Raw genomic sequence first — 13,557 nt, 5'->3', positions numbered from 1 at the left:
CTGCACATAGATGGCTTTGCTGTTGCTTAGCCACAAAGGAGTCATTTAGTAGCCCTTGTGACCTTACCTGATTTCACCTTTCCTAGTATTAGCGGGAAAAGCATATTTTTTACTAGTGCTATGAATATTAATGATGTTATTTTTATTATAAACATTATAATTACTGTAATGCTATAAACATTAGTAACAGCAAAATAAGATAGTATAAAATATTTTCATAAATCAAGGAAAAGGGTAAATGGGCGAGACAGGCAGTACTAGGCAGTACTCGTAATTGGCTCATTGGTTACTTAGTACAAGTGCAGCCATATATGTAGTAAAACAATTAAATAAGTAAACTCACAGTGGGCATGGTATATATGTACATGCCATGCTCTTCGGCAATGGGTTAAGTCATATGTTATGTTTGTAGTATTTACCTCATGCTTTATATTAAGGATAGTTAGATATAATACAAGTGTAAGTAACCATGAATTGCATATACAATATAATGATAATGAAAATAAATTTTTTGTTTTTAATTATTCTTTTATAGTAAACCTAACTTTTAAGAAGAAATTGCATTGGTATATATATTTTTTTCTATGGTATTTATATATTTTTTATATTTCCATCATATGTGTAACTGAAGAAAGACCTAAAGGTAGAAGTGATGGAAGAAGATAAATAACAGTCTTGAAAAAGGAAAGGAAAGTTTTAGAAATGCTAATTCAAATCAAGACAGACCGTACACTTTATATAATTTCATGCATACCATCATATACTAATTAGAAAACTCAGTATAAGATGGTAATTAATGTGCATAGCTGATGTAACTTTTCATTGAAAAATTAATAAATCTCTTATCCAGTGCAGTGAAGTGAATCAATAAAAAAAAGGTAAAAAAGGCTAAATAATGCATTTAATTTACTGTATTACTGATCCCAGTACAACTTGCATATATAATAACCAAGCTCAAGCTTATTCTGAAGTTTAGTCACAGTAACACAAAAATTGAGTATTAGAAAGAACAAAAATCGCATTCCAACCATCAGTCTTTAGAAATATATTGTAGTAGTTATGAATACTGCCTTTTATAGTGTGTCTAATTTCAGGAAGGAATAAACTGGAAACTCTTCCCAGACTCCTGCATGTCGCCAATTCATCAGCTATATTCTAATCAGCTGACACTTAATGCTGATGTTGGAATATGTTTAGTATTTTTAAGTTCATATACAATATTTTCCTTGCTTCACACCACTTTATTGTCTTTATTGCCTTTTTAATAAAACAAAACCAGGAGTAATTTGCCAAATAACCATATTCCCTTTTATAATTGGATAATTACATATACTTCTATACTGATATCAGGTGGTGCCAAATTTACCATCAAAATTAAAATACTGCCAAGGCCCATACAGGCCTCCATCCTAACACGGCTTCATCTATAGTTCCCAACACAGCATTTATACTAATACATAAGTAGAACAGGTCACCTTCCTTGCTTTATAAGTATATGTATGTCATAGCTATATATACACACGCACGCACACACACGTGCACACACATACATATATATATACATATAAATATATACATGTATATTTACATATATATATATATATATATATATATATATATATATATATATATATATATATATATATATATATATATACACACATACATATATACTTATATATTTACATATATATATATATATATATATATATATATATATATATATATATATATATATATATATATATGTAAATATATAAGTATATATGTATGTGTGTATATATATATATATATATATATATATATATATATATATATATATATATATATATATATACATATACACACACACATATACATATATATGTATATATTTCCATTTATATATATACACATACATATATGTATATTTACATATATATAAACACATTATATATATATATATATATATATATATATATATATATATATGTATATATATATATATATATATATGTATATATATATATATATATATATATATATATATATATATATGTATATATGTATATATATATATATATATATATATATATATATATACATACATACATACATACATACATACATCTCAGTGGTTTTAGGTTGATTTGTACTTTCATTGAATACAAAAATTAGCAGAAAAAATGGCATTTTGAAAGGCACAGTCTCATTGTTCAATGTGAACAATAGGAGACAACACCCCATTTTTTAAATATTTATCCTCAATTTATTGGCCTCATAGCCAGCAGCATCCTGCTTGCTATTAAAATCGCTCCTTTTGCCAAGGCAATGCAAAATACTTCAATAACAATATAAATTAAAGAAGTGCTTAAAGGCACTTAATCAGTCAGCTTAGAACAGTTTGTAGCAGCAAAAGCTCGCAACCTGAAGTTCAGCATAGTTTCCCAGGTTGGGTCACACCAGGTCCAAAGCCTTGTCTGTGCTCATTGGACAGCTGGCTCCCCTTGTTCCCTGTGCACTTATACAGCATGTTTACTTAAGCCACAGAACCCAGAACCAAGATCAGCATTCCCCTCCAGCGGAACACGACAACAACAGCAGCAACACAAGGACTGCCCAGTTTTTAGCCGACTGGGGAGCATACCGGTTTCCCTGTTGTTCTTCACTTCACCTTCAGCATTCAGCCATACCTGTGGGCACTCACACCCACACAATCACTCCATAAAGTGATAAAGACCAGTCCAAATAGTAGATGCACTAACTTCTTACAAGTTGCTATTCCTAATCACCTGAACTCTGAGCTCTCTTCCTCTCCTGATTAACTTCACCTACTTCAGGAAGCATTCTCACCCCAACCCTTCCATGCGGTCTCTAGAAGATATAAAAGTGCAGTCCTGGCCTGCAGCTTCATGGAGATATTAGAGGACCATTACAGGCAATAAATGTGATATGTAGATGATGTCCTGTGAGATCCTGCTTGTTTCAAAATGCTGACATTGTTCTGACATCATGACAAAAATCAGTTCACAGTGAAGGAAGAAGAATGTCAGAAGGCAGCTTTTCTGGACATATTCCTCTGGGTGATAAGACCCTACATTTCTGTTTACATAAAACCAACAAATAAAGATGACTACATCCATTTCTACTCTGCACAGTAATAAAACTAAATCTGGGGTCATAATAAGTTACTTCCTCAGGCTATTAAGGATCTATAGTCCAGTATTTCTTGAAGCTGAGGTTGATTACATGATTAATTTATGAAAAAACAGTACCTTGGGGTTTCCTTCTGAACCTCAGAAAGGGGGAAGGGATCATAATAACAAGAGCCCCCCAATCCCTTGCTCATTGCTGCTATGGGGGGCTTAGGAGATGGAGATTGAGTCCCAATGTGGGGAATCACCCCTATCCTGGTCCTCAGCTCTCGCCTTAACTAGTTTTGCATGGTCTTTTCATCTTCCCCTTGTTCTGTCTACTTATCCTATTCATTAGCTCATTTTTGCCATTTTCACAATACTTTATCATAATGCTCCCTGTTCCCTTAAGTTGAGCTAATGATTAGGATAAGTGGACAGAACACAGGGATGAAGAAAAGGAAAAGGAAACGAGTAGAAGAAAAATTAGTTGAGATGAGGACTGAGGCTCAGTGTGGGGGATCGCCCCCTACCTTGATCATCAGCCTTCACCTCAACTAATTTTGTCTGGTCTTTTCTTCTCCTTTCCTTTTCCTTTTCTTCATCCCCTTGTTCTACCCAATTATCGTAATTGTTATCTCATTTTTGCCCTTTTTGCCACAATAGTATATTGCTCCCTACTCCCTTAATTCCCCTTCTAACAACCTTTACCTTATACTATACCTCACTAGCTCCTCCTCTCCATGCTTATCACTACCATACTTCCCCTCTAGTGCTGTTCAACCTGTAACTTTACCCTAGTCATTAACCCATTCCTAACCCTTTTCACTACTTTACTTTACCATAGTGCCATATGACCTTTGATGTTATTTAGCACATCCTTACATGGGGGCTTTTCCCCCAAGCCTCATATTATCACTATATTTTGAATACACTGCTAATATGGCCTTATATGTTGACATGGCAAAAAGTTTTCAATAAATAAATAAATAATAACAAGATTAAGGTCCAATCCTACACCTTCAAAATTCCTAATACTACTGTTATGTAAACAGATGAGATTTAGTACAAAACATGAATCTGGTGAATATTTAGCTCATATCTGATATATAGGTTTTATAAACTTATCAACAACTGTACTTTTCATGAAGATTTAATGCGCTTTGTGAAAGTCTCTGCAAGTGCTTAGCCACAAAGGAGTCAATTAGTAACCCTTGTGACCTTAACTGATTTCACCTTTCCTTGAATTGGAGGAAAAAATAATATTGATGGTGTTATTTTTATCAGTCATGATAAATACTATAATGTAATGCAAGCACCCACACATACACCCATACACACAGTTGTGGCTGGGGATTGTTATATACATGTTATAGGATTTTGAATGGATTTCCCATGATCTATTGGAGCCACTGTGACTTGTTTAAAGGGTAGCTACTATTAAGGGATACCCATCTATCTATCCATACACACATGCTATATATCAGTCCTGGTGGTTAATGGTTAATGGTTTCAAAGCAAATTAATGTGCTTGACATCAAAGGTCATACAGCACTATAAACTGCATTATGGGAGCTACCAAAACTGGCACATGTGCGTGATTGTGCAGAGCAGTTCGATCAGTCATGACTAGGTTGGGCACACAGAAGGTATCAGACTGTGAAGCAGCAGTGTTTGGCAGGGTGGCCTTGATGTCAACAATTCTGACATTGATGGAGGGATGATATGGTTAGACAGAGAGGCACTCTCCACCAATATAAACATCAAGGAGGAGGTAATGTCTACAAAAAGTAATCTTGGCAATATTGGTGGAGGATTTACAGCAGCTTACATCAGCACAGTGGTTTAACACTGTACTGATACTGCATCTTAGTCCACATGACAAGCACATATGTTTTCTCCACTATTTGACCAATCCTTTGTAATAGACAAGTCAGTTTGTTGGGGAGATGGAGACAGTTCTGGTACAAGTATTGAGGGAGGGATGAGGCTGGGCAGGAATGGGTTTGCCAGAGAAGTAAGTTGGTAATGCTTTAGCTTGGGATTTGGATGTAACTCAGGAGGGAATGATTAGGGCAGCTGCAGAAGGAAACTTTGCCTACTTGTTTTTGGAGGCATTGCTGGAAGAGAGTAAGGGGCTGTAAAGAGGATCACAAAAAACAATCCCATTTGGCTGGGCTAAACAGAGTATTCAGAAGGTTTGCAGAGGTGGGGGAAGTAGAAAGACAAGCACGTGTGGAAGAGGGAGTAATGTTGAGACGTGAACATTAAGACTGCAGAGTAGTAATATGGGAGGAGGGAGTAGTAGATGAAGAAAGCTTTGGAGCTGGAGATAATTTAGAGGATGTTAGGAGAGAAGGAATGTTTTCTGGTAGTTGAGTAATGACCTGGGTGGATGGTTTAGCCTGGACTGAGGTGATTGTAGGTATTGAGGTGGTGGTAGTGTTCAGAGTCCTGGTCAAAGGACAGCCTGGAGTAATTGTGAGAGTTTAAATCTGTGGTGCTAGCTGATAAAGGGGCAAGCCTCAATTCCCTTAATGTGGATGCAAAATCTTCATTAGTGGCCTTGGTAAGTCTGGAGCATGTTGGCAAGAGAAACAGTCCATCCTCAAGGTTCCCTTGAAGGGTAAGGGCTAAACAGCTAAACGGGAATACCTTACCCATGGCTCCCCTATGCCGTTCATGACTAGGGTAGTCAATTTTCATCCTTTCAACATGGCTCTCACACCTTAGGGAGTGGATAGTAGATGGAGTTGCAGAAGAGAAAGAAATAGAAAGGGGAAGAAGAAAAGATCATGTAAAATTAGTTAAGTTGAGGGCTGAGGCCGAAGGCAGGGGTGTTCCCCAGCATTGGGTCCCAGTCTCCATCTCCTATGCCCTCCACAGCAACAATGGGCATGGGGGGGGATATCAGCCCTGAATGAAACATTTCCATGTATAAGCACATATTTAGGACACCAATGAAATGGGGTACCCAGAGCACCAGTATCATAGATCTAGCCTTAATTTTTAAGAAAGTACAGATTCATAATGAGGGGCAAAGAGCTAATCACAAGAGCAGCATTTTATCATTTGCATTTATTTTTCAAATCCAATAAACCAAGCATACTCTGTCCTTGATATCTGAAGTATACTATTATTATTGGGGTTGAAGGTCATGTAGCATTATGATAAAGTATTGTGGCAAAAAGGGTAAATATTAGTTAACAATAAGGGTAAATGGACAGAAGAAGGGAATGAAGAAGAGAAGGAAAAGGAAAAGAGGAGAGGAAAGAGGAGAGCAAAATTAGTTGAGGCCAGGGCTGAGGACCAAGGTACATTGGGCTTCAGTCCCCGTCTCCTAAGCCCCCACGACAACAATGAGCAGGGGATTTGAGGGGTGAAGTGTACTAGCAGAGTACCACCAGAATGTGCATAACAAACACTTCTAAGTGACACCTGTAACCTCAGGTATGCATCTTAGTGGTAAGTAAAAGTTTATTTGATGACACTTGATGATCCCCTTGGGGATACTGGACCAGCAAGACACTGTATTCTTTTCTTTTCTTTTTCCATCCCAAAGTGAAAGGCTTAAACTCTTTATATATATATATATATATATATATATATATATATATATATATATATATATATATATATATATATATATATATATAAACTGTGTAAATGCAAATATATGAAATAATTAATGTTTCCATGAACTATGAATCTGACTTAATATATACATAAAGGAAAAGTTCATATAATGGATTGTCAGAAATCTTTATTATTCATGAGCATTCTAGAGTTCTAGATTCTAGAGACAAGTATAAGAACAAAATAAAAAATGCAGTTCAATCTTAGAAAATAGCGATGATGTGGATGATAATGAAGATGATGATAGTGATAATGATGATGCAAGTGAGGATGATGATAATAATCATAAAACAAATCATAACTTATCTTACAAAACTATTTATCCTTATAAAAACTTAAAGCCTCCAAAACTGTACATATTTGTAAAATTAAGGTATATAAAAGTTTCTGAATCCTAAAGGAACACAGCTCTGTAAACACAGGCACTTCAAAATCAAACATTACAGAAGAAAATGTGCTTAAAAAAATTATCTATACTATCCTTGCAAAACAATAACACAGTCATGAAAAACAGCTGAGATAAATAATAAACCTGGTTCATTAACAACAAGGTCTAACCAGTCTTCCAAGGATATGCAATCAAAGATTTGGAAACAAGTGTATGGTTTGATTCTACAACATTACTAATTTGTTTTAGGACTGATATGATAAAAAAAAAAAAACATTCTGTAATTTTCATTTCTAACCAAAGACACATAAGTGATATATTTTCTAAGCAATGCCAAGCATATGTAGCACAATATAAAAGATACAAGGCTTATGTTAATAATAATTACAAATAAATATAAAGAAAAATTGCTGATCATCTAACTTCTATGCCAACTGGTAGATAAATGAGAGAGAGAGAGAGAGAGAGAGAGAGAGAGAGAGAGAGAGAGAGAGAGAGAGAGAGAGAGAGAGAGAGAGAGAGAGAGAGAGAGAGAGAGAGAGAGAGAAAATAAAGTAAAAACATGAGATGTAAGTAATACATTTTCATGCCATATCTTCATCAAAATTACACATAATATTGATGAAGATACATCAAATTCAATTAATCTTTAGCTCTAGGAAGTTACTCATACTCCTTTATAACTTTTCTACTTTAGTTGGCCTATGCTTTTAAAATGGGTAACTTTAAACTTAGTAAGCAAATTATCATATGCAAAAAGGAGATTGGACCATGTTAATCAACAATCTTTTTCCCTGTAATTTGATCCTTAAGTGAAGTGTATACAAGACAACAAAAAAAATTCTGAAGGAAATTATCAAATAATGTGCTACATAAAAGCAAAGCAACGGAGGCTACATGAACCTTCCCATGAAATCCAACTGACTCTGAACAGCATATCTTTAGTAGCTAGTTGAGATCTATACAGATCAAATTCACTCTGTACATTCTACTTCATCATTAGAAAAATAAAATGCAAACTTGAATGCATGAGCTTATTAAGAAAAAAAGAAAAGAATAAGAAAAAAAAGGACAATAGCTTTTAACCATATCAATTACCAACTATTACAATATGATTAACATATATGGGAAAAGCTTTAAATCAAAATATTCGTGACATTGCTAAAAACATACCCACTTGGATTACAGAGGCATCAAGTTAAGATCCAAGAAAAAGTAAGATGACTTCTGATGCAATATGCTTTTGTAACAGTACTTACCATATGAGTTCATTTAAGTTCATTATTCACATCCATTTCAAATTGTCAGGAGATTCTGTTGCACATATCAACAAGCTACACAAGCCTATTGGTCACAAAAACTACCTAAGTTAATCCTAGACATTAAGAATATAACTTGAACAAACAGATACCTCATTCAATCATACAGACAAGTGGATAACAAACATGCTTCACATGAACTGCAAATGTTAAGAGAGTCCTTAATAATTTTCAACCATTTTACAACAATTGAATCAGTTGCATAATAAGTTTAGCACTTTCACATGTGTTTATCTGTGAAAATTAAAGTACGGCAAATTCTTCATAAAATAGCAACCCTATTTAATAGGCAGTCCTATTTAAACATTATCTAAAAGCCTATTTAATATGTCTTCAACAGCAGATGGAAGAGATTATGTTATGTACACATAGAAATAAAACAAATAATGACAGTTAAGAAACTTAAACTAAGCTTTCTATTTACACATCTTTCACACTAGCTTCTTCCTTGTCTTCATCATCTGTCAAAAACACACTTGTCTCATTTTCATCTTCTTCATCTGCTTTCTGAAACAAAAGAAAACTGTAGTTAAATATTGATATAATTTTTCATAGTATAATGTAGTTTTCAATGATAATACTATTAGCTCATTACATTTATATCACCACTAGCAGCCCTCCTCCAATAAATGGAATACATAATGGGTAATGGTTAGAAGAGGTAAATGTACTAGACATCAAAGGTCATATAGCACAATGGTATAGTATTGTGGCAAAAAGGGTGGAGCTAACAATCAGGATAAGATGTGTTAGATGCCAAAGGCTGTAGAATGCTGTAGGATGGTAGTGAAAAGGTTATATAGGGGGAGCAGATGGAATACAGTGGGGATTTGTAAATGAGGATGTGAGTAAAGGTATAGGGTGATCAGATCCAATAGAAAGTATGTGTCTGAGGATGGGAGAGTAACAATGTAAGAGGAAATGGCAAAAGAGCTATTATGAAACAATGAGAGGGTAATGCGGTAAGAAATGATAGTTGTACAAGTAGATGAAGAATCCTGAGACATCCTCCGAGCTAGTACAGTAGTAACATATCGGCGGTTCACGCCCTGCCCAGGCGCCTGGGCACCACAGCGGGTAAGAACTAAGCTCAGCTGAGTCAGCACCAGCTGACACACGTTAGCGAGTCAGTATTAGTCAGCACAGGCCGGGCTCCCCTCATGGGCATAGCCCGGGCGAAGCTCCGCTCCGAATATCGGACTTATCCTTAATCCTGAGAATAAGTGAACAGGGGAAGGTGGTGCAGTATTGGGAAGAATGTCAGGGTGGGAGGGAGGAAGAGGAGGACATAGGATATCAGCAAATACTTTAAACGTAGAGCATAAAGGAATAGAAAGATTAGCGAGTGGGTGAGGGAGTGAATTATTCCCTTGAGCCATGTTTAAGAATTTTTGGAGGTCTTCAAGAGTTTCTGGAGAAACAAAGGTTTTCTTATGAGGAGGAGAAGAGGGAATAAATGTACAAGGAGCAGAGGAAGAGGTAGATGTAGGAGAGGATGTGGTTGGAGAAAATGGAGTGGAACGTTGCTTGACTGAGCAGAGCAATTTGAATGGTCATGACCAGGTTGGGCACCTAGAGGGCAGAAGGGCTGTGGAGCGACAGTGTTGACTGGCCAAAATTTCTGCCATTGACGGGGAAGGGGTTGATATAGTTGGACAGGGTAGGACACTCCACCAATATAAACTTCATGGGGGTCGTCATGTCTACAGAAGCTGATCTTGGCAATATTGGTGTACAACTTATGATGGCCTCTGAGAGGAATAGTGTAGCACTAGATTGCCACTACATCATAGTCAATGAGGCATGTGAGCAAGTAATTTTCAGTCTGACAAATCCTTGTCATAGATAGGACAGTTAATTGAAGAAACGGAAACGCTCTGGTACAAGTATTAAGGGAAGTGAGGTTGGGTAGGAATAGTTTTGCCAGTGAGGTCAGTCAGAGTAGATAGTGCACAAGCTTGGGATGCAGATGTAACTGTGAAAAGGTGTGAACAATCAGACGACTGCGATAGGAAACTTTGCTTATCTATTTTTGGAGACATTGTTGGAAGAGAAAGGTATTATCAGAGTATGGGGATGTAGGGGGAAACAAAAAAATTTATCCCACTTGGCTGGGCCTAAAAGGGTACTCAAAAGGTTTGTACAGGTGGAAGCAGTAGAAAGATGAGGGCAGAAGAAAGATGGGGTGGTATAGAGAGAGGTAGTGCTGTTGGGAGGAGGACAATAAGGATGAAGAATAGTAATAAGGGGGATGGGGGTAGACAATGAAGAAGACTGTGCAGTAGAAGATGGAGTGGAGGCTGTTGGGAGAGAGGATGGGGTGTATTCTGAAGGATGAATGGATAATTCTGATAATCAATAATGCATGTGGGGAGGGGGTATTAGTATCAGTCAGAGAAGTGGTCAAAGGAGAGGCAGGGGTCGGGAAACCAATGAAATAAGATTTAGATTTGCTTGTTGATGAAGGGGCAAGCCTTAGTGCCCCTAATAAGGATAAAACCTCTTCATTATTGGCCATGGTGAGCCTGAAATAAATGGGGAGAGGAAATGGTTTACCCCTCAGGGTTCCCAAGAGGGGTAAGGGCTAGACAATTAACCAAGGGAATACTGTGCCCATGGTTCCCTGGGGCCATTCATGACTGACACAAAGCCAGCCTTTCATCTTTTCAGCACAGCTCTCACACCTGAGGAAGTGGACAGAAGAAGGGAATGATAACGAAGAGAAGGAAAGTAAAGAAGAAAAGACCGTACAAAATTAGTTGAGGTGAGGGCTGAGGTCCAAGGTAGGGATGATCCTCTGCATTGGGCCCCAGTCTCTGTCTCCCAAGCCCCCCACAACAACACACACAAAACACACACACTGTGTGCACACAGACATGCACACATACACACAGATATAAACAACTATAAAAATCCTGCATGTTCATACTTACTATTAAACAATCCTCAAGAGCAGTGCAGTTCATAGTCTGGATAAATATGTCTATCAGGTGATTTACCACAATTGATGCACTTCTCACACAAGTCAGTTTAACCTGTAAATTCACAGGCATTCATTAGGTTTAAATGTAAATATATAACTAAATAATTTCAAGTAAGGTACCAATAGCATTTTCCATAGAAGATTAGTGAAGATTAGTGTGTGTGTTATTTTCAGTTTCACTTCCATCATAAATTTTAATACAGCTTTTACTCACACTAAACCCAAATATTCTATAAAACCAAGAAACAGTACCCTAGGTTTTATATAAAACAAAATGATGAATTACCTTTTCCACAAAAGTGTGAAATAGTTAATTCCAAGGCCATTATATACTAGCCAAATATTTCACAACAATACAATCAAATTTGGATACTACCCATTTCTAAGAATCATAAACAAGCACTTACCTTACCAGCAGAAGTGATACTTAAACAAGGGGTACTAAGTTGCTGCAGCTGAAGAAGCTCAGCTGGAAGGAATGTCAACTGTTGTGCACAATCACCTATTGTATTAAAGAATAGCTGTAATTCTTCAACACTCATTTCACCACGACTGCTGTCAACAATACTGAAACAACAATATATATGTATGAATAATAAAACACAGTTAAGCTATCATAAATCTTCGTAGATATGTTACAAAAACATTTTTTTTTTACAAAAGAGCTCTTATCATTAAGAAAAACAGATACCAACCCAGAATAATAAAAGGGAGCATCTAGCTCCATTTTTTGAGCTAGCAACATGTTCTTTTATTATTTATTTTTTTCTCACCTTATAGAACTCTTCATAGCTCTTTTTTTTTAATCACAGAATAAAACTTTCAGAAACATGGCCAAAGAAATATGATTTTTTTTTTTTCATAAAATAAATAGGTAAAGCTTAGCTGATCTATCTTTTTCTTTTCATAACTCTTTTTTGTTATATATTCACAAAGCATGCTATATCTGCAAAATTAGTTTGCAAAGGATGGGATTACTGAAGGGTGGAAGAGTAAAACGTCTGAAATAGGCCTTTTTCAACAAATCCATTAGCATTAGGACAATTTTGCTGAAATTTTGTTTTGTCAATTCTGCTTTTGCATGAAGGGCTCCACTGTTACCATCCACTATCTTTAACATTATCATTATCATCATAACAATATTAAGAGTCAAAATACTAATAAGATTAAAACTTACAGGGTAAACAAGTGAGATCTAGTAAGTGATTTCTTCAAGTGCCATCTATGTATATATATGGTTAATAAACTAGTCACGGTGAACAGGGCAGGTATACACGCCCTCCCAATGTCAACAGATTAATGGTGTAATAGTGGTTTGTCCATTTTTAACTTGAATAGTTGCCCTTATTGCTAAAAGAATTCAAAAGAAAGGAATGAAAATGGGAATGAAAGAGAGACCTCACCCAAAGTCTGATGTTTACAGGTCTAGTGCCTAGACACAAGTCACAAATATTTACAATTAAAATAAATGCTACATAACTAAACATATATTCCCTAAGCATTACTTGATATTCAAATCTATGGCCAGAAAAACAATCAAATGGTGTAATCTTTAAATTTAAAAAATCCTGCCATTTTGGTCTAATTACTCACTTCTCAGACTTAAAGAAGATAAGAAGTTAATCACTTCTGAACAACAGCAATTTCTCTCACATTTCTCATCCTATATACATGGGGGAAAAAAAAAAAGAAAAAAAAAAAGAAAAAAAAAAATCTAATTAGCATAATTACTCACGCATCCCATATATGATGAACATCCTCCATGTTCAGTTTCATAACCACCTTCAATCTGCTTCTTGAATTAGGTACTGGGTAGTTACTTGTGCCATCAGGGTGCCTTACATGATAGATAAAATCTATTGAATTCCCTGGGAAGAAAACAAAACCAAAAACATGGCATAAATATTTCCTCGCTAATAAACCATATGTTGGATAAAAAAGCTTGCCTTTAGTAAAGCAAACTCAATGCTACTCAATTTTGCAGAGGCTTGATCACTCAATATCATGAATGCATTCTTCGAAAAAAGAATAGAGCAGAAGTGGATATGGAAGTCACCATCTGACGTCAAAAATGAAATTGACTTCATAATTTCAAATAGATGTGATATAGTAAAAAAT

General features: G+C 35.7%; 1 protein-coding gene across 3 annotated transcripts in view; it reads right to left on the bottom strand.

The window, feature by feature from the left end:
• Positions 1 to 6,859: 6,859 nt before the first annotated feature.
• LOC125028099 (centromere protein L-like) overlaps positions 6,860 to 13,557 on the bottom strand; it is a 15,575-nt gene continuing 8,877 nt past the window's right edge. For all 3 annotated transcript variants that reach the window (XM_047617428.1, XM_047617430.1, XM_047617429.1), the window contains exons 8-11: positions 13,175 to 13,307; positions 11,847 to 12,006; positions 11,390 to 11,491; positions 6,860 to 8,963 (exon numbers count right to left, since the gene is read on the bottom strand). In XM_047617428.1, coding sequence (XP_047473384.1) covers positions 8,877 to 8,963; positions 11,390 to 11,491; positions 11,847 to 12,006; positions 13,175 to 13,307 — 482 coding nt within the window. In that variant the 3' untranslated portion in view covers positions 6,860 to 8,876. The remainder of the gene's footprint in view (positions 8,964 to 11,389; positions 11,492 to 11,846; positions 12,007 to 13,174; positions 13,308 to 13,557) is intronic.

Source organism: Penaeus chinensis, chromosome 8 (assembly GCF_019202785.1).
Source record: "Penaeus chinensis breed Huanghai No. 1 chromosome 8, ASM1920278v2, whole genome shotgun sequence".
In the NCBI taxonomy this organism is placed as follows: Eukaryota; Metazoa; Arthropoda; class Malacostraca; order Decapoda; family Penaeidae; genus Penaeus; species Penaeus chinensis.
This window is presented reverse-complemented; position numbering and strand designations above follow the sequence as displayed.